The sequence below is a fragment of the Pipistrellus hanaki genome, assembly GCF_964339955.1.
Source record: "Pipistrellus hanaki genome assembly, chromosome: 21".
Taxonomy (NCBI): Eukaryota; Metazoa; Chordata; class Mammalia; order Chiroptera; family Vespertilionidae; genus Pipistrellus; species Pipistrellus hanaki.
This window is the reverse complement of record NC_140523.1, coordinates 7490681-7514486: the sequence shown is the minus strand read 5'-3', so window position 1 is coordinate 7514486 and position 23806 is coordinate 7490681. Positions and strand designations below refer to the sequence as shown.

The 23806-nt window shown below is 58.5% G+C and overlaps 1 protein-coding gene across 2 annotated transcripts in view; it reads left to right on the top strand.

The window, feature by feature from the left end:
• Nucleotides 1-1265: 1265 nt before the first annotated feature.
• Nucleotides 1266-23806, top strand: part of ARNT2 (aryl hydrocarbon receptor nuclear translocator 2) — a 51808-nt gene continuing 29267 nt past the window's right edge. The window contains exons 1-4 of one of the 2 annotated variants that reach the window (XM_084869118.1): nt 1266-1380; nt 3590-3637; nt 5212-5413; nt 9881-10094. In XM_084869118.1, coding sequence (XP_084725244.1) covers nt 1268-1380; nt 3590-3637; nt 5212-5413; nt 9881-10094 — 577 coding nt within the window. In that variant the 5' untranslated portion in view covers nt 1266-1267. Of the gene's footprint in view, nt 1381-3589; nt 3638-5199; nt 5414-9880; nt 10095-23806 lie in introns of both variants that reach the window. The other variant, XM_084869117.1, reaches the window with a different exon arrangement.

Below are 23806 nucleotides of genomic sequence, written 5' to 3'. Positions count from 1 at the left end.
TCTGGTGGGGGCTCTGAGTCCACACGGAGGGCCGGGCCAGCCTGTCTGCGCGGTCACACGCACCCGGGGGGGACTCTGCGGAGGACGAGGTGCGGCCTCCCGGCGGGTCTGCCCGTCGGAGTTTCCCGTCGTGGGTACCGGGCGTGGCTCTCCCATGTCCGGGGCCTCCCTGTGTCTCACCTGCCTCCTGGGGACCCGGGGACCCGGGGCTGTGCCTCTCGGGAAGCTGCTCAGCTCTATTACCTCTTAAAAAAAAAATAAATAAATAAAAATTTGCCCTGGATGGTTGGCCTAGGGACGGAAGGGTCCCGGGTTCGATTCCAGTCAAGGGCACAGGCCCAGGTTGTGGGCTCCATCCTCCCGTGTGGGGCGGGCAGGAGGCAGCTGATCCGTGATCCTCTCTCATCCTGGTTGTTTCTCTCTCTTCCTCTCCTTCCTCTCTAAAATCCACAAAATATATTTAAATATATATATATATATTTATATATTAAATATATATTTATATATATTTAATATATAAACTATATATTAAATATATATTTATAAATTTATATATAATATAAATTTATATATATATATAATATTATATATATAAATATATATGTATAAAAATATATATATTGTTATTGAATTCAGAGAGGAAGGGAGAAGAGGAGAGAGAGAGAGAGAAACGTCAATGAGGACCCCGGCCGGTGTGGCTCAGTGGAGAGAGCATCGGCTTGTGGACGGAAGGGTCCCGGGTTCGATTCCCCATCAGGACACAGGCCCCGGCTGTGGGCTTCATCCTCAGAGGGGGACGTGCAGGAGGCAGCTGATCCATGACTCTCTCATCACTCATGTTTCTCTCTCCCTCTCCCTTCCTCTCTGAAATCAATAAAAACATATAAAAAAAAAAAAAACCCAAAAACCCAAAACCCCCAAAACATCCAGGATGAGAGAGAATCACGGATCGGCTGCCTCCTGCACGCCCCCCACTGGGGACCGGGCCCACAACACTGGCACGTGCCCTTGGCCGGGAGGGAATCGAACCCTGACCTCCTGGTTCCTAGGGCCACGCTCTAACCACTGAGCAACACCACCAGCCGGGCTGCTGTTTGCACGGCCTGCACTCCATGCCCTCGTGCCCCGCTTGGGGGACACGGTCAGGGCAGCCCCTGACCCAGGCCCTCGGGGCCTGGCCTCTGGGGGTGCCTCTGGGGCCCTGGGGGCCCCCCTCTTGCTCTCCTGGCACTGACAGGACCTCTTGTCTCTCCGCTGCTTTGCAGAGATGGCCTCGGACCTGCCGGGGTCGGTGACGCTGCCCGTGGCGCCCATGGCGGCCGCCGGACAGGTGCGGATGGCGGGGGCCGTGCCGGCCCGCGGAGGGAAGCGGCGATCCGGGTAAGCGCCCCCTCTTTCTCCCCCCGCCCCCCGAGTCCGGGCACTGGGCCTCCTCTGAGCTCCCAGGGAGGGACTCCCCTCCCCTCAACCCCGCCCCCTGTCACCCTGAGCTCCAGCCGCTGGGGCAGCTGAGCGTCGACCTCCGAACCAGGAGGTCAGGGTTCGATTCCCGGTCAGGACACAGGCCCGGGTGGCGGGCTCCATCCCCAGTGCGGGGCGTGCAGGAGGCAGCCGTTCTATGATTTTCTCTCACCGTGGATGTTTCTCTCTCTCCCTCTCTCATCCTTTCTCTGAAGAACATACACAGAGTGGTCAGACTATGGTGATCTCTGAACGCGTGATCATCTGGCCACTCAGTGTCTATCCTATAGAATAAAAGGCTAATAGGCAAGGCCGAAACCGGTTTGGCTCAAAGGATAGAGCAGTGTTTTTCAACCTTTTTTGGGCAAAGGCACACTTGTTTCATGAAAAAAATCACGAGGCACACCACCATTAGAAAATGTTAAAAAATTTAACTCTGTGCCTATATTGACTATATATAAAGTAATTCTCTTGAATAGGAATCAAATAAACACAAAGAAAGTATTTTATAATTACTTTATTATGAAATATTAAGTAAACAAAATAGTGAAAAATTATAAAATTCTTGTCTTGTCTGGACCTACGGCACACCAGGCAACATCAACAGCGGTTGAAAAACGCTGGGATAGAGCATCTGCCTGCAGACTGAAGAGTCCTGGGTTCGATTCCTGGTCAAAGGCATGTACCTTGGTTGCGGGCACATCCCCAGTAGGGGCTGTGGAGGAGGCAGCTGATCGATGATTCTCTCTCATCGAGGTTTCTAACTCTCTGTCCCTCTCTCTTCCTCTCTGTAAAAAAATCAACAATATATATATATTTTTTTTTAAAAAAAGGCTAATATGCAAATTGTTCCCTCAACCAGGAGTTCAGCCAGCAGGCAGGCTGGCCAACTGCAGGGCCATTTTATTTCGTTTTTTATTGTTAAAATATAGTTATTGATGTCAGCGAGGAAGGAAGAGGGAGAGAGAGAAACATCTGTGATGAGAGAGAATCATGGATCGGCTGCCTCCTGCACGCCCCCCTCTGGGGATCAAGCCCACAACCTGGGCCTGTGCCCTGACCGGGATTCGAACCTGGGACTCTTTGGCTCGCAGGCCGGCGCTCTCTCCACTGAGCCACGCCAGCCAGGGAGAGCTCAAAGGCATTTTAAAGATAACTGCCTCCCACACCCGCCTGAGCTTTGGCCCCAGTGCTGGCCCTCAGATCCCCCCCCCCCCCCCCCCCCCCCCCCCCCCCGCCCAACCCTGAAATGTGAGTGACAGTTCCCGGGATGGACACCAGGTGGCGCTGCGGCTCCACTGCTGGGCTGTGCGGGACCCAGCGGTGACTGGCAGCCAGGCTGGGAGAGGGCCCTGCCTTGTGTGACCTTTCGTTTGACCTTTTCTTGTCTGGAACCTGTGTGAGGGTCAGGGAGAGAGCCTGGTTCTCCACCCGTGACCTGGCTCACCTGTGACCTTGCAAACCTTTGACCTTGTACGCCCGTGACCTTGCTCACATGTGACCATGCTCACCCATGACTCTGGGAACCCATGACCTTGCTCACCCGTGACCTTGCTCACCCCTGACCTTGCTCACCTGTGACCTTGCACACATTGACCTTGCTCGCCCGTGACGTGGCTCACCCGTGACCTTGCTCACCCATGACCTTGCTTACCCATGACCTTGCTCACCCCTGACCGCTCACCCGTGACTTTGCTCACCTTTGACCTTGCTCACCTGTGACCTTGCTCACTCGTGACCTTGCTCACCTTTGACCTTGCTCACCTTGACCTTGCACACATTGACCTGGCTCACCCGTGACCTGGCTCACCTGTGACCTTGCTCACCATGACCTTGCTCACCCATGACTGCTCACCCGTGACCTTGCTCACCTTTGACCTTGCTCTCCTGTGACCTTGCACACCCGTGACCTTGCTCACCTGTGACCTTGCTCACTCGTGACCTTGCTCACCATGACCTTGCTCACCTTTGACCTTGCTCACCTTGACCTTGCACACATTGACCTTGCTCGCTCTTGACCTGGCTCACCCGTGACCTTGCTCACCTGTGACCTGGCTCACTTGTGACCTTGCTCACCATGACCTTGCACACCCGTGACCTGGCTCTCCCGTGACCTCTGGCCTTGCAGGATGGACTTTGACGACGAGGACGGCGAGGGCCCCAGCAAGTTCTCCAGGTGAGTGTCCGGGGCCGCCAGCCTCCCGGGCGCCGGACGGAACCGCCTTCCTTAGAGACACGTTTGTCATCAGAGAGGGAGGGGAGGGGGGGGGCGGGGAGGGGCGTCCGCGGTGAGAGGGCCTGGGCCCCGCCTCCTGTGCGCCCGACCCCGACGGAGCCTCTGCCCCTGGCTGACCCCTGACCCCAACGGAGCCTCTGCCCCTGGCTGACCCCTGACCCCAACGGAGCCTCTGTCCCTGGCTGACCCCCGACCCCGACCCCGACCCGGACGGAGCCACTGCCCCTGTCCCAAGGCCCCGACAGGAAGTGGGCAGCAGCCGCCCCGGCCCCGCCCGGACGCTCAGTGACACACCAGCCCCTCTGGGGGCTTTTCTGAAGCCGGGACTGTCCGCGTTCAAGGGGCTTTTCTTTTGTTAACCCTCCCCCGAAGATTTTAATTTTTATTTTATTATTATTTTAAAAATATATTTTATTGATTTTTTACAGAGAGGAAGAGAGAGGGATAGAGTTAGAAACAGGGATGAGAGAATCATCCATCAGCTGCCTCCTGCACACCCCCCACTGGGGATGTGCCCGCAACCAAGGTCCATGCCCTTGACCGGAATCGAACTCGGGACCCTTCAGTCCGCAGGCCGACGCTCTATCCACTGAGCCACACCGGTTTCGGGGAATTTTTTATTTTTTTAAATTGATTTCAGAGAGGACAGGAGAGAGAGAGAGAGATCCATGGTGGGAGAGAATCACGGATCAGCTGCCTCCTACATGCCTCGCACTGGGGATCAAGCCCACAACCGGCATGTGCCCTGACCGGGAATCGAACCCGTGACCTCCGGGTTCCTAGGCCGATGCTAAGCCCTGAGCCACGCCGGCTGCCGGGACAGTGTCTGAATGCTTCAAGCTCCTGCAAAGTCCCTGGGTTGGTGGCCACATGTCAGGATTTCTGGGTATTTAGATGAGCCTCCTGTTGCCGGGCAACCCTGCCCCCCAGGGATCCCCACAAAGCTCGCTCAGGTGTCAGAGAGCCTGTTCCCCGCAGAGACCCCAACAAAGCTCGCTGGGGCATCAGGAAGCCTGAGCCCCCCTCCCCCCAGAAGCCCCCACAAAGCTCTCGGGCGTCGGGGAGCCACTGTGCCCAGTGAGTGTTCAGGGACCATCTCCGCTGCCCGGTCCCTCCGCTGTGCCTCCTGTTGCCTGGCAACCACGCCAGGTCTGACGCTTCTCACGCACTCCTGTTGCCTGGCAACCGCACCAGGTCTGATGCTTCTCCCTCCCTCCCGTTGCCTGGCAACTGCCCGGGTCTGATGCTTCTCCCTCCTGTTGCCTGGCAACCACGCCAGGTCTGAGACAATCACTCTCCCCTGTTGCCTGGCAACTGCACCAGGTCTGATGCTTCTCCCTCCCTCCTGTTGCCTGGCAACCACGCCAGGTCTGACGCTTCTCCCTCCCCCTGTTGCCTGGCAACTACGCCAGGTCTGATGCCTCTCCCTCCCGTTGCCTGGCACCCGCGCCCGGTCTGACGCTTCTCTCTCCCCCGCCCCGCGCCTGCTTCCTGCTGGGAAGAGAGAACCACAGTGAGATCGAGCGGCGGCGGCGGAACAAGATGACGCAGTACATCACGGAGCTGTCGGACATGGTGCCCACCTGCAGCGCACTGGCCCGCAAGCCGGACAAGCTGACCATCCTGCGCATGGCCGTGTCCCACATGAAGTCCATGCGCGGCACCGGCAACAAGTCCACCGACGGCGCCTACAAGCCCTCCTTCCTCACCGAGCAGGTGCCCGCCTGCGGGTCCCGGGCTGAGCTCCCTCCGGGCCGCGGGGTCAGGGCGGAGGGAGGACGGCCAGAGGGCACATTCCGTCCTCGCTCTGCACCCGGACGGCCCCTTCAGGGGCTGGGGGTCCCGCTGGGGTCCTCTGCATGGCTCCTCTGGGCCTTTTTATTTTGTTTATTTATCTAAATATATATTTTATTTATTTTTTTACAGAGAGGAAGACAGAGAGATAGAGAGTAAGAAACACCAATGAGAGAGAGTCATCGATCAGCTGCCTCCTGCACGCCCCCTCCTGGGGATGTGCCCGCAACCAAGGTGCATGCCCTTGACCGGAATTGAACCCAGGACCCTACAGTCCGAAGGGTGGTGCTCTATCCACTGAGCCACACCGGTTTCAGCTCCTCTGGGCCTTAAAAAAAAAAAATTTATATGGATGTCAGAGAGAGAGAGAGAGGGAGAGAGAGAGAAACGTCCACGATGAGAGAGAATCACGGACCGGCTGCCTCCTGCACGCCCCACTCTGGGGATGGAGCCCACCACTCGGGCCTGTGCCCTGGACTGGAATCGAACCCAAGACCATTCAATCCACAGGGTGATGCTCTATCCACTGGGCCACACTAGATAGGGCTCTTTCTTTTTAAAAAATATATTTCATTGATTTTTTACAGAGAGGAAGGGAGAGGAATAGAGAGTTAGAAACATCGATTAGAGAGAATCATCGATCAGTTGCCTCCTGCACGCCCCTTACTGGGGATGTGCCCGCAACCAAGGTACATGCCCTTGACGGGAATCAAACCCCGGACCCTTCAATCCGCAGGCGACGCTCTGTCCACTGAGCCAAACCGGTTTCCGCTCCTCTGGGCCTTTTTTTTAAAAAAAAAAAATTATATGGATGTCAGAGAGAGAGAAGGAGAGAGGGAGAGAAACGTCCATGAGGAGAGAGAATCACGGACCGGCTGCCTCCTGCACGCCCCACTCTGGGGATGGAGCCCACCACCCGGGCCTGTGCCCTGGACCGGAATCGAACCTGGGACCCTTCAGTCCGCAGGGTGATGCTCTATCCACTGGGCCACACTGGCTAGGGCTCTTTCTTTTAAAATGGGTTTTTATTGATTTTAGAGAGGGAGGGAGAGGGAGAGGGAGAGAGAGAGAAACATCCACGATGGGTCACGGATCGGCTGCCTCCTGCACGCCCCCCACTGGGGATGGAGCCCACAACCCCTGCATGTGGTGGCCTTGACCGGAATCGAACCCGGGACCCTTCAGTCTGCGGGCTGACGCTCTACCCACTGAGCCACACCGGCCGGGGTCAAAGGCAGTTCTGATTCCCATGCAGGCGGGGCCCCGTGGTCGTGGGCACTGGCCCAGGAGACGGGAAAGGGGAGGAGGAGAGGGGAGGGGGGCGTCTGAGCCTGAGGCTCTGTCCCCGGAGACCTCCCCACGGGCGGCAGCACGCGGGCCGGGGGGGGGGGGGGCCGGGAGCCTGATGGCGGCCGAGCCCAGCCTCCTCCCCACCGCAGCAGGAAGTCTCCTTTCCCAGGCACCCCGGCCGCCTCCCCCGTCCTTCCTGGCGGGGTGCGCCCGCAGCTGGGAATGAAGATGCTGACCCCATCCTGTGGGTTCTGCCGGCGTCCGGGACGCACCCACTAACCCTTCCCTCCCAAGCCCACTTCCGCCCCGGGCTCCCAGGCGGGGGTGTCGGAGTCCGACCCCGTCACGGGCCCGGGGACCCTCAGGAAGCCCCTCGGGCCCCTCCCCAGCTGAGCCACGGGTTCTAGTCCCTGGGGACCGACGCTGGACAGCGGGCCCTTCATCTGTGGTGGAGAGAGTCCTATAGAAGGTGTCATCTTGGTCCGGCTGGTGTGGCTCAGTGGTTGAGGGCCGACCTACGAGCCAAGAGGTTAGGGTTCGATTCCCAGTCAAGGGCACAGGCCCAGGTTGCAGGCTCCATCCCCAGTGGGGGGCGTGCAGGAGGCAGCCGATCCATGATGCTCTCCCTCTCTCTCTCTCTCCTTTCTTTTTTTAAATTTTACTTTTTAAAAAAATATATATTTTATTGATTAAAAAAAATATTTTATTGATATTTTACAGAGAGGAAGAGAGAGGGATAGAGAGTTAGAAACACCAATGAGAGAGAATCATCGATGAGCTGCCTCTTGCACACCCCCTACCGGGGATGTGCCCGCAACCAAGGTCCATGCCCTTGACTGGAATCGAACCTGGGACCTTTCAGTCCCCAGGCCGACGCTCTATCCACTGAGCCAAACCGGTCTTGGCAATTTAATTGATTTTTTTACAGAGAGGAAGAGAGAGGGATAGAGTTAGAAACATCGATGAGAGAGAAACATCGATCAGCTGCCTGCTGCACACTCCCTACTGGGGATGTGCCCGCAACCAAGGCACACACCCTTTCCCAGAATCGATCCCGGGACCCTTCAGTCCGCAGACCGACGCTCTATCCACTGAGCCACACTGGTTTCGGCTACACAAGGTGATCTTGGCCCGGCTGTCGAGGCTCAGTGGTTGAGTGTTGACCTATGAACCAAGAGGTCACGGTTCAATTCCCGGTCAAGGGCACAGGCCCGGGGTGCGGGCTCGATCCCCAGTGGGGGGCGTGCAGGAGGCAGCTGATCCGTGATGCTCTCTCATCATGGACGTTCCTCTCCCTCCCCCTCCCTCCCTTCCTCTCTGCAATCAATCTATACGAATCATAGAGGATCAGGCAAATTATCCAGGACACAGTAACAGTAACAACCATACAGCAGGCCCGCGGTGGGGAGGGGGGGACAGTTGGGGGCGACCAGGCTGATGGGGGCGGCAGTTAGGGGTGATCAGGCAGGCAGGCAGGCAGGTGAGCAGTTAGGAGCCAGTGGTTCCGGATTGTGAGAGGGATGTCCAACTGCAGGTTTAGGCTCTATCCCCAGGATTGGGCCTACACCGGCAGTCCGATATCCCCTGAGGGGTTCCCCCCCATGCATGAATTTTGTGCACCGGGCCTCTAGTACAAATATATTTTAAAAATATATTTTATTGGTCTCTCACAGAGAGGAAGGGAGAGGGATAGAGAGCTAGAAACATCGATGAGAGAGAAACGTTGATCAGCTGCCTCCTGCACACCTCCTACTGGGGATGTGCCCGCAACCAAGGTACATGCCCTTGCCCGGAATCGAACCTGGGACCTTTCAGTCCGCAGGCCGACGCTCTATCCACCGAGCCAAACCGGTCCCGGCACAAATATATTTTTTAAATATATTTTATTGATTTCTCACAGAGAGGAAGGGAGAGGGATAGAGAGCTAGAAACATCGATGAGAGAGAAACGTCTATCAGCTGCCTCCTGCACACCTCCTACTGGGGATGTACCTGCAACCGAGGTCCATGCCCTTGACCGGAATCGAACCCGGGACCCTTCAGTCCACAGGACGATGCTCTATTCACTGAGCCACACCGGTTTCGGCAAGAAACAAAAAACAAAAAACAAAAACCCCAATAAATTCTTTTAAAAATTATCAAAGTTTATAAAAACTAGGTGGACATCACAAAATTCTGAGAAGATGTTGGAGGTGGCCAGTAAGAAAACTTAATTGGCCAGGCGGGCCTGGCTCCGTGGTTGAGCATCGACCACTGTGAATCAGGACAGGGGTTGGCAAACTGTGGCTCTTCCACAAAACACCACGGCCTGGGCGAGTCTGTGTTGAAGCCGTGGCGTTAGAAGAAGTTTAAGTTTAAGTTTAAAGAATGTGGCTCCCCAGAGAAAGTTCAGTCGTTGTGCTGTTGATATTTGGCTCTGTGGATGAATGAGTTTGCCGACCACTGGTCTGACCTCCTCTTTTTAAGTCAGTGTCAAAAATAAGATGAAGGACGCCTTGAGGATCTGGGAGTGAAACTTTGGTTTTTAGGATGAGATTAGGCAGAAAGAACACTCGGGGGAAACCATGGTAAGGATGGAGGGAGCCCTGGCTGGGGTGGCTCAGTGGATAGAGCGTCAGCCTGCAGACTGAAGGAAGGGGTCCTGGATTCCATTCCAATTAGGGCACAGGCCTGGGTGGTGGGCTCAACCTCCAGCAGGAGCAGCCGATTCATGATTCCGTGTGACAGATGCATGAAAAAGAAAGAAAAGAGCCGAAACCGGTGTGGCTCAGTGGATAGAGCGTCGGCCTGCGGACTGAAAGGTCCCAGGTTCGATTCCGGGCAAGGGCATGGACCTTGGTTGCGGGCACATCCCCAGTAGGGGGTGTGCAGGAGGCAGCTGGTCGATGATTCTCTCTCATCGATGTTTCTAGCTCTCTATCCCTCTCTCTTCCTCTCTGTGAAAAATCAATAAAATATATTTTTTTTTAAAAAAAAAGAAAGAAAAAAAGAAAAGAAAGAAAAGGGAAAGAAAAGAAAGAAAAGGGGAAAACGGAGCTGGGGCGGGGTGGGGTGGGACGTGGGGTCTGCTCTCCGCTGACCGCCCCCCCCCCCCCCCTAGGAGCTGAAGCACCTCATCCTGGAGGCGGCGGACGGGTTCCTGTTCGTGGTGGCGGCGGAGACGGGCCGGGTGATCTACGTGTCGGACTCGGTGACGCCCGTGCTGAACCAGCCGCAGTCCGAGTGGTTCGGCAGCACGCTGTACGAGCAGGTGCACCCCGACGACGTGGAGAAGCTGCGGGAGCAGCTGTGCACCTCGGAGAACTCCATGACAGGTGGGCGCCTCCCGACCCCCGACCCCCGACCCCCATCCGTGGCTCCCCACGCCCCCGTCCCCCCGCGGGACCCCGGGACCCTCCACTCCGGCTTCTTTCAGGAATTGGCTCACGGCCGAAGCCGGTGTGGCTCAGTGGTAGAGCGTCGGTCTGCGGACTGAAAGGTCCCGGGTTCGATTCCGGTCAAGGGCATGTACCTTGGTTGCGGGCACATCCCCGGTGGGGGGCGTGCAGGAGGCAGCTGGTCGATGTTTCTCTCTCATCGATGTTTCTAGCTCTCTGTCCCTCTCTCTTCCTCTCTGTGAAAAATCAATAATATACATATATTTTAAAAATACGAAAAAGAGCCCAAACCGGTTTGGCTCAGTGGATAGAGCGTCGGCTTATGGACTGAAGGGTCCCGGGTTCGATTCTGGTTAAGGGCATGGACCTTGGTTGCGGGCACATCCCCAATGGGGGGGGGTGTGCAGGAGGCAGCTGATCGATGTTTCTCTCTCGAGGTTTCTAACTCTCCCTCTCTCATTCTCTCTGTGAAAAATCAATAAAATGTATATATTTTAAAAATACTAAAAAGAGCCAAAACTGGTTTGGCTCAGTGGATACAGCGTCGGCTTACGGACTGAAGGGTCCCGGGTTCGATTCTGGTCAAGGGCATGTACATTGGTTGTGGGCACATCCCCGGTGGGGGACCGAGGGAGGGCTCCAGGGCGTGTCTGGCTCGTCTCGCTCAGTTCCTATTGGCTGGACCCCAGCAGCAAGCTAACCTGCTGGTCGGAGCATCTGCCACCCCTGGTGGTCAGTGCACATCATAGCGACTGGGCGACCGGTTGACTGCCTGCCCCCTGGTGGTCAGTGCACGTCATAGCGAGCGGTTGAGTGGCCTTAGCATCTGTCTCATTAGCATGTTGCGCTTTGATTGGTTGGAATGGACGACCGGACACTTTGCATATTAGGCTTTTACTATACAGGACTGATCACTCTCCCTTCCCTCGTTTTTACCTGCAATCAGAGGCAGGTGCCACAAGGAGGCGCTGTGGCTGCGGGCTAGTCGGAGCTCCACGCTCTGTAGTGAGGTCTGCGCCCCCTGTGCGTGACTACGTGTGATCTCCGTGCCAGGCGTGTGGACACCCAAGCCTCAGGCGCCTGAGAGGAAGGTCCCTGTTGGGGCCCTTAAACAGATGTTTTTATTGGTAACAGAGACGCGATGGGGCTCGAACCTGAGACCCTTCGGTCCGCAGGCCGGCGCTCTACCCACTGGGCCACACCAGCCAGGGCTTTAACAACACTTGCTTTTAAAATAAATACGTGAACCTGTAAGGCAGATAAGAGGGTGCCCTGGGCTGCCCCGGGGAAGGTCATGGCTGAGGGCGTGGGACACGGGAGGGTGCGGAGGGGAAGTGAGCTCACCCAGGAACTGCTGACCACAGGATGTGGGTTCCGGGGGCCCGGTCAGGAGGCCAGCTGGGCGGGTGGCTGGGGAAGGCGTGGTCGGGGGCTGAGAGCTCAGTTCAGCGGCTCCCAGGGCCCAGCGGGCACTGCTGTCTGTGGTAACTCTCCGTGTGTCTGTCCGTGTGTCTGTCTGTGGGAGCTCCCTGTGTGTCTGTCTGTGTGTCTGTCCGTCGGCCTGCAGACTGAAAGGTCCCGGGTTCGATTCAGGCCAAGGGCATGGACCTTGGTTGCGGGCACATCCCCGGTGGGGGGCGTGCAGGAGGCAGCGGATGGATGTTTCCATCTCATCGATGATGTCCCTCCTGGCCGCTCCGTGCCCACAAATGCAAATGGACCCGCCATCTCTGTTGGGTTCATTTGCATGCGCACGCCTGATTGGCCGGAGTGGGCGTCGCGGAGGTGCGGCAGATTTGCGTATCTCTCTTTTGTTCCGTGTAGATGGGGTCTCTGTCCCCGTGGCTCTTTGTGAGCGTCCGCTGTAGGCCCGGGGCTGGGCTCAGTCTCCAGGCCGCCCTCCTTCTCAAAACGGGCCTTTTTCCTTTCCAAGCACCAACCCCTGCCTCCCCCGCCCCGGCCCTGGCCCCCGCCTCTGTGCCCCGCCCCCTGGCGGCTGGCTGCTTTCCGTCTCTCCTGGAGCTGGAATCACGTGGGGCCCGTCTGTCTGAGCTGCAGGGCGTGGGCACCGTCGGGCTCATGGTCAAGGCCGGCTCTCCTCCTTTTTTTTTAAAAAAAATATATATTTTTATTGATTTTTTTACAGAGAGGAAGAGAGAGGAATAGAGAGTTAGAAACATCGATGAGAGAGAATCATCGGTCAGCTGCCTCTTGCACACCCCCGACTGGGGATGTGCCCGCAACCAAGGCACATGCCCTTGACCGGGATCGAACCCGGGACCCTTCAGTCTGCAGGCCGGCGCTCCGTCCGCTGAGCCGCACCGGTTTCGGCCAGGCTCTCCTCCTTTTTCAGGGCCGCATAATATTCCACCGCAGCCCGGTCTGCACCGTCCTCAGCCGCTCCTCTGTCCGAGGGCCCTGGGGGGGCTCCGTGTCTCGGCTGCTGTGAGTGATGCTCAGGGAACGTGGGGACCGCCGATACCTCTCTGGGGGCCCCCCTGCTTTCAGTTCTTGGGGTGCAGGCTCCCTGCTCCGGGGCAGGGCTCTGTCTCAGCCTGGCTCTCCTTCTGATGACACCGGCGTGTGGCAGGTACCCAGGGCTGGCGTCCCCGGCCCCCTCCGCCCGCCTGCCCGGCCCGGCCCGGCGGCCAGGCTCTCTGTTTCTGCAGGGTGTGGGCGGCCTGTCCCCTCGGGGAGAGGGGTTCCCCTGCGGCATCGGGGGGCTGTTGCTAAGAGGAGGGCCACTTGGGTGGAGCCCGTCAGCCGGAAGGTCTAGGGTTCGGGTCCCGGTCCGGGCAGGTACCATGGCTCCCGGTCCAGCGATGGTTCTCTCTCTCTGTGTCTCTCAGCGCCTCCTCCCAGCGGAGGGAGAGTCGGGGTGGCCTGGGGCTCAGCGTGGGGTGAGGAGAGCCAGGAGGTGGGGGGGGGGGCGTGAGCCATGCCTCCCCTCCCTGCACGCCCCCGCCCTCGCCCCGTCTCCGTTATCTGCCCCGTGCCCGGTCCATCACCCGTCCGTCCGTCCGCCCGTCCGTCCGTCATTCCTCACGTGCAGGCCGCCCGCCCTCATCGCCCGCGGGGTCCCGGCCGCTCCGAGGGCTCCGAGCTCATTTCCTGAGCGGCCGGGCCAGGGCACCGGGGAGAACCAGGCCGGCCCCACCCCAGCCCGGACCGGGGGGGGGGGGCGGGGGGGGGGGGAGAACCGGGGAGAACAGGCCGGTCCAGCCCGGACGGGGGGAGAACCGGGGAGAACAGGCCGGTCCAGCCCGGACGGGGCGGGGGAGAACCGGGGAGAACAGGCCGGTCCAGCCCGGACGGGGCGGGGGAGAACCGGGGAGAACAGGCCGGTCCAGCCCGGACGGGGGGAGAACCGGGGAGAACAGGCTGGTCCAGCCCGGACGGGGGGGGAGAACCGGGGAGAACAGGCCGGTCCCAGCCCGGACGGGGGGAGAACTGGGGAGAACAGGCCGGTCCCAGCCCGGACGGGGCGGGGGAGAACCGGGGAGAACAGGCCGGTCCAGCCCGGACGGGGGGAGAACCGGGGAGAACAGGCCGGTCCAGCCCGGACGGGGGGAGAACCGGGGAGAACAGGCTGGTCCAGCCCGGACGGGGGGAGAACCGGGGAGAACAGGCCGGTCCCAGCCCGGACGGGGGAGAACCGGGGAGAACAGGCCGGTCCAGCCCGGACGGGGGGAGAACCGGGAGAACAGGCCGGTCCCAGCCCGGACGGGGGGGGGAGAACCGGGGAGAACAGGCCGGTCCAGCCCGGACGGGGGGGGGGGGGGGGAACCGGGGAGAACAGGCCGGTCCAGCCCGGACGGGAGGGGGAGAACCGGGAGAACAGGCCGGTCCCAGCCCGGACGGGGGGAGAACCGGGGAGAACAGGCCGGTCCAGCCCGGACGGGGGGGGGGGAACCGGGGAGAACAGGCCGGTCCAGCCCGGACGGGGGAGAACCGGGGAGAACAGGCCGGTCCCAGCCCGGACGGGGCGGGGGGGGGGAGAACCGGGGAGACCCAGGCCGGTCCCAGCCCGGACGGGGGGGAACCGGGGAGAACAGGCCGGTCCCAGCCCAGCCCGGACGGGAGGGGGGGGAGAACCGGGGGAGGGGGGAGCCGGGCCAGGCCGGGCCGAGGGCTCTGGCCACTGGCCAGAGGCCCTGGGTCACAGCCTGGGGCCGGGTCGTGGTCTGGGGTCATGGTCCAGGATCGTGGTCCGGGGTCACAGTCTGGGGTCACGGTTCGAGGTCATGGTTCAGGGTCATGGTCCAGTATTGTGGTCTGGGGTCATGATCTGGGGTCATGGTTGGGGGTCTTGGTCCAGGATTGTGGTCTGGGGTCATGGTCCAGGATCATGGTCTGGGGTCATGGTCTGGGGTCATGGTTCTGGATTGTGGTCTGGGGTCATGATCTGGGGTCATGGTCCGGGGTCACAGTCTGGGGTCACGGTTCGAGGTCATGGTTCAGGGTCATGGTCCAGTATTGTGGTCTGGGGTCATGGTCTGGGGTCATGATTGGGGGTCTTGGTCCAGGATCGTGGTCTGGGGTCATGGTCCAGGGTCATGGTTGGGGGTCATGGTCCAGGATCGTGGTCTGGGGTCATGGTCCGGGGTCATGGTCTGGGGTCATGGTCCAGGATTATGGTCTGGGGTCATGGTCTGGGGTCATGGTTCTGGATTGTGGTCTGGGGTCTTGGTCTGGGGTCATGGTCCAGGATCGTGGTCTGGGGTCATGGTCTGGGGTCATGGTCTGGGGTCATGGTCCAGGATTATGGTCTGGGGTCATGGTCTGGGGTCATGGTTCTGGATTGTGGTCTGGGGTCATGGTCTGGGGTCATGGTCCAGGATCGTGGTCTGGGGTCATGGTCCGGGGTCATGGTCTGGGGTCATGGTCCAGGATTATGGTCTGGGGTCATGGTTCTGGATTGTGGTCTGGGGTCATGGTCTGGGGTCATGGTCCAGGATCGTGGTCTGGGGTCATGGTCTGGGGTCATGGTCTGGGGTCATGGTCCAGGATTATGGTCTGGGGTCATGGTCTGGGGTCATGGTTCTGGATTGTGGTCTGGGGTCATGGTCTGGGGTCATGATTGGGGGTCTTGGTCCAGGATCGTGGTCTGGGGTCATGGTCCAGGATCGTGGTCTGGGGTCATGGTCCGGGGTCATGGTCTGGGGTCATGGTCCAGGATTGTGGTCTGGGGTCATGGTCCAGGGTCATGGTCCAGGATCGTGGTCTGGGGTCTTGGTCTGGGGTCATGGTCCAGGATTGTGGTCTGGGGTCATGGTCCGGGGTCATGGTCTGGGGTCATGGTCCAGGATTATGGTCTGGGGTCATGGTCTGGGGTCATGGTTCTGGATTGTGGTCTGGGGTCATGGTCTGGGGTCATGGTCCAGGATCGTGGTCTGGGGTCATGGTCTGGGGTCATGGTCTGGGGTCATGGTCCAGGATTATGGTCTGGGGTCATGGTCTGGGGTCATGGTTCTGGATTGTGGTCTGGGGTCATGGTCTGGGGTCATGATTGGGGGTCTTGGTCCAGGATCGTGGTCTGGGGTCATGGTCCAGGATCGTGGTCTGGGGTCATGGTCCGGGGTCATGGTCTGGGGTCATGGTCCAGGATTATGGTCTGGGGTCATGGTCTGGGGTCATGGTTCTGGATTGTGGTCTGGGGTCTTGGTCTGGGGTCATGGCTCGGGGTCCTGTTCCAGGCAGAGGTGGCTGCACTTCCTCAGAGCGGCCACCAGGGGGCGGCCCAGCAGCTCTGCTCCCACCTGCCATCCCCCCTCCTTGCTGGAGAGGCCGAGATGGTGCGGGCACTTCCCGGTCGCCCCCCACCGCCCGGACTCGAACCCGGGACCCTTCAGTCCGCAGGCTGACGCTCTATCCACTGAGCCACACTGGCCAAGGCAAGATGGCCTATTTCCCTTCACGGAAACCGGGCTTGCCATCCATGGCTGGCCCCCGGGGAAGGCCGAGCGGGGCTCCGGGCCCAGGCCAGGGGCGGGGCGCCTCCCTCCCCCGGCCCTCGGCTTCTCGCCACATTAGGTCACTGCGCCCCGTGGTCCAAGAAGTAAAAATAAAAACGCTGATGCTTATCTGAGTCAGCGCCATCGTGTCCTCCCTGGGTTTCTGTGGTCTGAGGTCCAAATCCAGTGTGTAGGCCCGGCCGGCGTGGCTCAGGGCTGGAGCGTCGACCTGTGAACCAGGAGGTCCCGGGTTCGAGTCCCGCTCAGGGCACAGGCCCGGGCGGCGGGCTCCATCCCCAGGGTGGGGGCGTGCAGGAGGCGGCCGATCCAGGATTCTCTCTCAATGTTGATGTTTCTAGCTCTCCCTTCCTCTCTGAAATCAATAAAAACACACACGGAGTGGCCAGATGAGGATGATGATCTCTGAACCTAATCATCCGGCCGCTCCATGTCTATCCTATAGAATAAAAGGCTCATATGCACGTGGTCCCCTCGACCAGGAGTTCGGCCAGCAGGCAGGCCAGCCAACCGCCCATATTCCCTCCTCCTGGCCAGGCTGGCCGGACCCCAGGCATGCACGAATGCATGCACTGGGCCTCTAATTATATATATATATATATATATATATATATATATATATATATATATACACACACACACACACACACACACATACACTGAGTGGCCAGATTATTATGCGTTCAGGAATCATAATCATCCGGCCACTCCGTGTCTATCCTATAGAATAAAAGGCTAATATGGCCGAGACCGGTTTGGCTCAGTGGATAGAGCGTCGGCCTGAGGACTGAAAGATCCCAGGTTCAATTCTGGTCAAGGGCATGGACCTTGGTTGCGGGCCCATCCCCAGTACGGGGTGTGCAAGAGGCAGCTGGTTGATGATTCTCTCTCATCGATGTTTCTAACTCTCTATCCCTCTCTCTCCCTCTCCGTAAAAAATCAATTAAAAAAAAAAATATATAAGGCTAATATGCAAATGGTCCCCTCGACCAGGAGTCCGACCAGCAGGCAGGCCGGCCCACCGCCCATGTCCCCTCCCCCTGGCCAGGCTGGCCGGACCCCACTCATGCACGAATTCATGCACCGGGCCTCTTACGCAAATTTATATATATATATATATATATATTAACCTGGTCGCTCAGTGTGTATTAAAAAAGCCGAAGCATAAAAGCAATCCTGGCCCTCCCGGGGTGACCAGCCTCCAGGCTGGGAATGGCCGTCTGTGTTCCCGATACAAGAGCCCCCACCCCCCCACCCCCCCACCCCTCCTGCTCAGGTCAGGAGAGCGATTCCGGCAAGTTCCCCCACGAAACGGGAACAGAATGTGAAGCATGTGGCCCCTCGCAGCACCGGGCAGCCCTGAGCCTCTACCCTGATCGTTTTCCTCTTTGCAGAACACAGCCCCGATTTCCCCATCGCTCCTCCTCCTCGTGTGGGTGCTGGCAGTAAACAGACAAAGACCCCCCGCTCTCCGGCCCCCCCACCCCCGCATCTATGAACGGCCGCAGTCCCCAAAAATAACCCGGTCACGCTGTTTGCAGGCAGGAGCACCTTCCGTACATTTCCAAACGGCTCCACGTCATCGCTTCCTGCGGCTGCGATGGCGATCGGTTTCTGGAACATTCTCCCGTGGCCAGGGGCCTGCGGGGGGCCTGGCGTCGGCTAAAAATAGCCGGATTGTGAAAACCTCAGCAGGACCCGGGAGATTAAAATAGTTTCCTTTCGTTTCTCTAAACAAAAGACGCAAACGCGCACACACACACACACACACACACTTCTTTCTCTTTCAAAATATGTTTTATTGATATTTTTTTTACACAGAGAGGAAGGGAGAGGGAGAGAGAGCTAGAAACATCCATCAGCCGCCTCCTGCACGCCCCCTACTGGGGACGTGCCCACCACCAAGGCCCATGCCCTTGACCGGAATCGAACCCGGGGCCCTTCAGTCCGCAGACCGACGCTCTATCCACTGAGCCACACTGGCTAGGGTCCCACCACTGTTTTTTTTTGCTTTTTTTTTGTTGCTTTTAATCCTCACCCGAGGATATTTTTCTCATTGGTTTTTAAAAATATGTATATAATTGTCATGATTTCAGAAAGAGGAAGGGAGAGGGAGAGAGAGAGAGAAACATCCATGAGGAGAGAGAATCACGGATCGGCTGCCTCCTGCACGCCCCACACACTGGGGATGGAGCCTGCCACCCGGGCCTGTGCCCTTGGCCGGGAATCGAACCCTGACCTCCTGGTTCCTAGGTCAACGCTCAACCGCTGAGCCACACCGGCCGGGTCCCACCGATTTCTAAAGAGAGTAGAAGGTGTGTGTGTGTGTGTGTGTGTGTGCTGCCGAAACCAGTGTGGCTCAGTGGATAGAGCACATGTGTCAAACACAAGGCCCGCGGGCCAAATCCAGCCCGCCAGGCCTTGCAATGTGGCCCGCACCGCGCTGTCATCACTGCACTCCGCTGTCAGTTTATGACATTGTCAGTTTATGACTGTTCAGTAAACCATTCGGCCCGCGATTTAGGCTGGATTTTAGATTTTGGCCCCTTCTCTGATTGAGTTCGACACCCCTAGGATAGAGCGTCGGCCTGCAGACTGAAGGGTCCCGGGTTCGATTCCCGGTCAAGGGCATGCACCTTGGTTGTGACACGTGCCCAGTAGGGGCGTGTGCAGGAGGCAGCTGATGGATGTTTCTCTCTCCTCGATGTTTCTAAGTCTTCATTCCTCTCTCTTCCTCTCTTTAAAACAATCAATAAAATACATTAAAAGGTGTGTGTGTTGGGGGGTGGGAAGATAGAGAGAGAGAGAGACACACACACATCGATGTGAGAGAGACGTCCACGGCCCACCTCCCACCTACGCCCTGACGAGGGCCGGGGGGTCGAACCCGCCACCGAGGTTACATGCCCTTGACTGGGAATGGAACCCGCGACCCTCAAGGGTGCAGCCCGGCTGGCGCTCTAACCACTGGGCCACACCGGCCCGGGCTGCTGTTTGGATTCCTTTGAAGGGAAGGCCCATCTGAAGACCAGCACCCGCTCCCCCCCGACCCCCCGTCTCTGGGTTACCCCCTCTCGGTCGGAAGCAGGCGTCCGTGTGTCATTGCTCTGTACGCCCCTCCCGCGTCCCCTGTGTGTGTGTGTGTGTGTGTGTGTGTGTGTGTCCGTGACGGGTCTCCTGGCTGGGATCCCGGGAATGCTAGCCCCCTGCTCCTCGCGCCCCCCTCCTCGCGCCTGCCCCTTGATGGATGGCTGGGGTGATTTTCCCCTCCGCGGCCTCAGGGTTTATTACGGGCGGCGTCGGGTGTGCATCTAAGAGCCATCTCTCCCGGCCTCGGCCGCGTCTCTCCCCGCTGGCCCTCGGCCTTCGCCCCCGCCTCTGAGAGGGGCTGTCTGTCCCGCGTGTCCCCCGGAGTGTGTGTGTGTGTGTGTGTGTGGGGGGGGGGGCGTTCTGAGCCCCAGGCCGCTGGCTTTCCACGGGAACGGAGTCTCTGCCGGCCCTGATCTCCCCTCCCTCACCCTCTCATCCTTTCTATGTGTCGTTAGGGCCTGAGGCCCGGTGCACAGACTTCGTGCACAGGTGGGGGAAAGAAAGGGGGTGTCCCTCGGCCCAGCCTGCACCCTCTCCAGTCTGGGTCCCCTCAAGGGATGTCTGACTGCCCGGGTGAGGCCCGATCCCACTAGCACACCCCCCTCACAATCTGGGACTGCTGGCTCCCAACTGCTCGCCTGCCTGCCTGCCTTCCTGATGGCCCCTAACCGCTTCTGCCTGCCAGCCTGATCACCCCCAAACCGCTCCCTGCCAGCCTGATCACCCCCTAGCCACTCCCCTGCCAGCCTGATCACCCCCTAACCACTCCCCTGCCAGCCTGATCACCCCTAACCACTCCCCTGCCAGCCTGATCACCCCCTAACCACTCCCCTGCCAGCCTGATCACCCCCTAACCGCTCCCCTGCCAGCCTGATCACCCCTAACCACTCCCCTGCCAGCCTGATCACCCCCTAACCACTCCCCTGCCAGCCTGATCACCCCCTAACCACTCCCCTGCCAGCCTGATCACCCCCTAACTACTCCCCTGCCTGCCTGATCACCCCTTACCACTCCCCTGCCAGCCTGATGGATGCCTAACTGCTCCCCTGCCAGCCTGTTTGCCCCCCAACTTCCCTCCTCTTCCAGCCTGGTCACCCCCAACTGCCCTCCCCTGCCCTCCTCTGCCAGCCTGGTCACCCCTAACTGCCCTCCCCTGCTGGCCTGGTCACCCCTAACTGCCCTCCCCTGCTGGCCTGGTCACTCCTAACTGCCCTCCCCTGCTGGCCTGGTCACCCCTAACTGCCCTCCCCTGCCAGCCTGATCGCCCCCTAACCACTCCCCTGCCAGCCTGATCGATGCCTAACTGCTCCCCTGCCAGCCTGATCGATGCCTAACTGCTCCCCTGCCAGCCTGACAGATGCCTAACTGCTCCCCTGCCAGCCTGTTTGCCCCCCAACTTCCCTCCTCTTCCAGCCTGGTCACCCCCAACTGCCCTCCCCTGCTGGCCTGGTCACCCCTAACTGCCCTCCCCTGCCTGCCTGGTCACCCCTAACTGCCCTCCCCTGCCAGCCTGGTCACCCCTAACTGCCCTCCCCTGCCAGCCTGATCACCCCCTCACCACTTCCCTGCCAGCCTGATATCCATGCCTAACTGCTCCCCTGCGGGCCTGATTGCTCCTAACTGCCCTCCCCTGCCAGCCTGGTTGTTCCTAACTGCCCTCCCCTGCAGGCCTGGTCACCCCCAACTGCCCTCCCCTCTAGGCCTGGTTCCCTCTCAACTGCCCTCCCCTGCTGGCCATCTTGTGGCGGCCATCTTGTGTCCAGATGGGGGTAGCCATCTGATGTGTTGGAGTGATGGTCCATTTGCATATTACTCCCCCCCCGCCCCACAATTGGATTATTACTAGAGCCCTGGTGCACAAAATCTGTGCAGGAGTAGGCCTTCCTGCCCAAACCGGTGTGGCTCAGTGGGTAGAGCGCCGGCCTGCGGACTGGAAGGTCCCGGGTTCGATTCCAGTCAAGGGCATGTACATTGGTTTCTCTCTCATCGATGTTTCTAACTTTCTATCCCTCTTCCTTTCTCTCTGTGAAAAATCAATAAAATATATTAAAAAGAAAAGAAAAGAACAGAACAGAAAAGGAAAGAAAAGAAAAGAAAAGGAAAAAAAGAAAGAAAGAAAGAGAGAAAAGAGCAGGCCATCCTTCCGCTGGCTGCTGCCACCGATTTCCTTCTGGCGCCCGGGGCCCAGGCTCCCCTCACAGCCCTGGCTTTGTCCGGAAGGATGTCCGGTCTAATTAGCATAGGACGCTTTTATCGTTATAGGTTTTAGGTACACTGAGTCTCTGCATGCGCTCACCTTCCCTTCCCTCACCTTTCCATCTTTTCTATTTATTATTATTATTATTATTAAAAAATATATTTTATTGAGTTTTTACAGAGAGGAAGGGAGAGGGATAGAGAGCTAGAAACATCGATGAGAGAGAAACATCCATCAACTGCCTCTTGCACCCCCCACACTGGGGATGTGCCCCCAACTAAGGTCCATGCCCTTGACCGGAATCAAACCCGGGACCTTTCAGTCCACAGGCCGACGCTCTATCCACTGAGCCAAACCGGTTTCGGCCATTATTATTATTATTATTTTTGTTGTTGTTCATCCGAGGATATTTTCCCCCAGGGGTTGTTAGAGCGGGAGGGAGAGGGAGAGACAGAGAGAAACATCGATGGGAGAGAGACACGTCGACGGGCTGCCTCCTGCATGCGCCCCGTCCAGCGCTGGGGAACCTGCAACCGAGGTCCGTGCCCTTGACCGGAATCGAACCCGGGGCCCTTCAGTTCTGGGGGCCGATGCTCTATCCACTGAGCCACACTGGCTGAGGCTAATTTTAAAAAAATATTTTTTAATTGATTTCAGAGAGGAAGGGAGAGGGAGATGATGAGAGAGAATCATGGACCGGCTGCCTCCTGTACACCCCACACTGGGGATGGAGCCCGCCACCCGGGCCTGTGCCCTGACCGGGAATCGAACCCTGACCTCCTGGTTCCTAGGATGACGCTCAACCACAGAGCCACGCAGGCCGGGCTCCCTCAGTATTCCTGATCTCTTCAAGCCCATTCTTTTTTTAAAATATATTTTATTGACTTTTCACAGAGAGGAAGGGAGAGGGATGGAGAGTCAGAAACATCGATGAGAGAGAAACATCGACCAGCTGCCTCCTGCACACCCCCTACCGGGGATGTGCTCGCAACCAAGTTCCATGCCCTTGACCGGAATCGAACCCGGGACCCCTCGGTCTGCAGGCCGACGCTCTATCCACTGAGCCACACCGGTTTGGGCTACTTTTCAACTTTTTGATCCGCTCGTTATGTTGGCAGGCGAGGGCAGTGAGGGCAGGCATGGCCTCAGCTTGCCTTCTCAAACCCCGTGTCCGCCCGGAGGGACAGACGGACAGACGGGGGTGGAGGGGGAGGGAGGCTAATCAGTCACCCCTCGGGGCCCACATTGCTGGCATTCCTGGAGCGTGATCCCTGCAGAGGAATGTATGTATGTCTTTAAATCACACCCCGGGGCATTCTAAACAGGACGGGGGTTTGTGCTGGTGTCTGCAGATGAGACAGCCGAAGAGGTGCCGGCCGCGGGGGGACCAGGGGGGCGGCTTCTTAATGAACAGCAGACCTCAGCAGACACGGGGTGCTCGCATGACTGTGTGTCATGCCTGGAATGTGAGTGCCGGTGTGTGTGTGTGCGTGTGTGTGTGTATGTGTGTGTGAGTGACTTGGGGGCCCGGCGGTCTGGGCGGGAGTGCGGCCGGGGCCTGTCCCCCGTGTTGGGGCTCTGTTTCCCCCTGGCTTCCTCCCCACACACCCCCAGCCCTTTATTAAAAAAAAATATATATATATTTTTTTTATTGATTTTTTTTTTTTACAGAGAGGAAGGGAGAGGGATAGAGAGTCAGAAACATCGATGAGAGAGAAACATCCATCAGCTGCCTCTTGCACGCCCCCCCCCCCCCACTTGGGATGTGCCCGCAACCAAGGTACATACATGCCCTTGACCGGAATCGAACCCGGGACCCCTCAGTCCGCAGGCTCAATGCACTATCCATTGAGCCACACCAGTCAGGGCACATTTTCATTTCAATATGTATTTTTGTTGATTTCAGAGAGGAAGGGAGAGGGATAGAGAGTCAGAAACATCGATGAGAGAGAGAGAGACATCCATCAGCTGCCTCCTGGACGCCCCCAACTGGGGATATGCCCGCAACCAAGACACATGGCCTTGACCGGAATTGAACCTGGGACCCTTCAGTCCTCAGACCGACGCTCTATCCACTGAGCCACACCCGTCTCGACCCCCAGTCCCTTTTTTTTGTTGTTGTTGTTGTTAATCCTCCATTGAGGATATTTTCCCGTTGATTTTTAGAGAGAGTGGAAGGGAGAGGGAGAGACGGAGAGGAACATGGATGGGAGAGAGACACACCGATGGGCGGCCTCCAACCAGGGCCCGGGCCGGGGAGGAGCCTGCCACCGAGGTACGTGCTCCTGACTGGAATCGAACCCGGGACCCTTCGGTCCGCCGGTTGGCGCTCTAACCACTAGGCCACCCTGGCCAGGGCTCACGTGCCCGTCTTGGCCTTGTCACCGCCC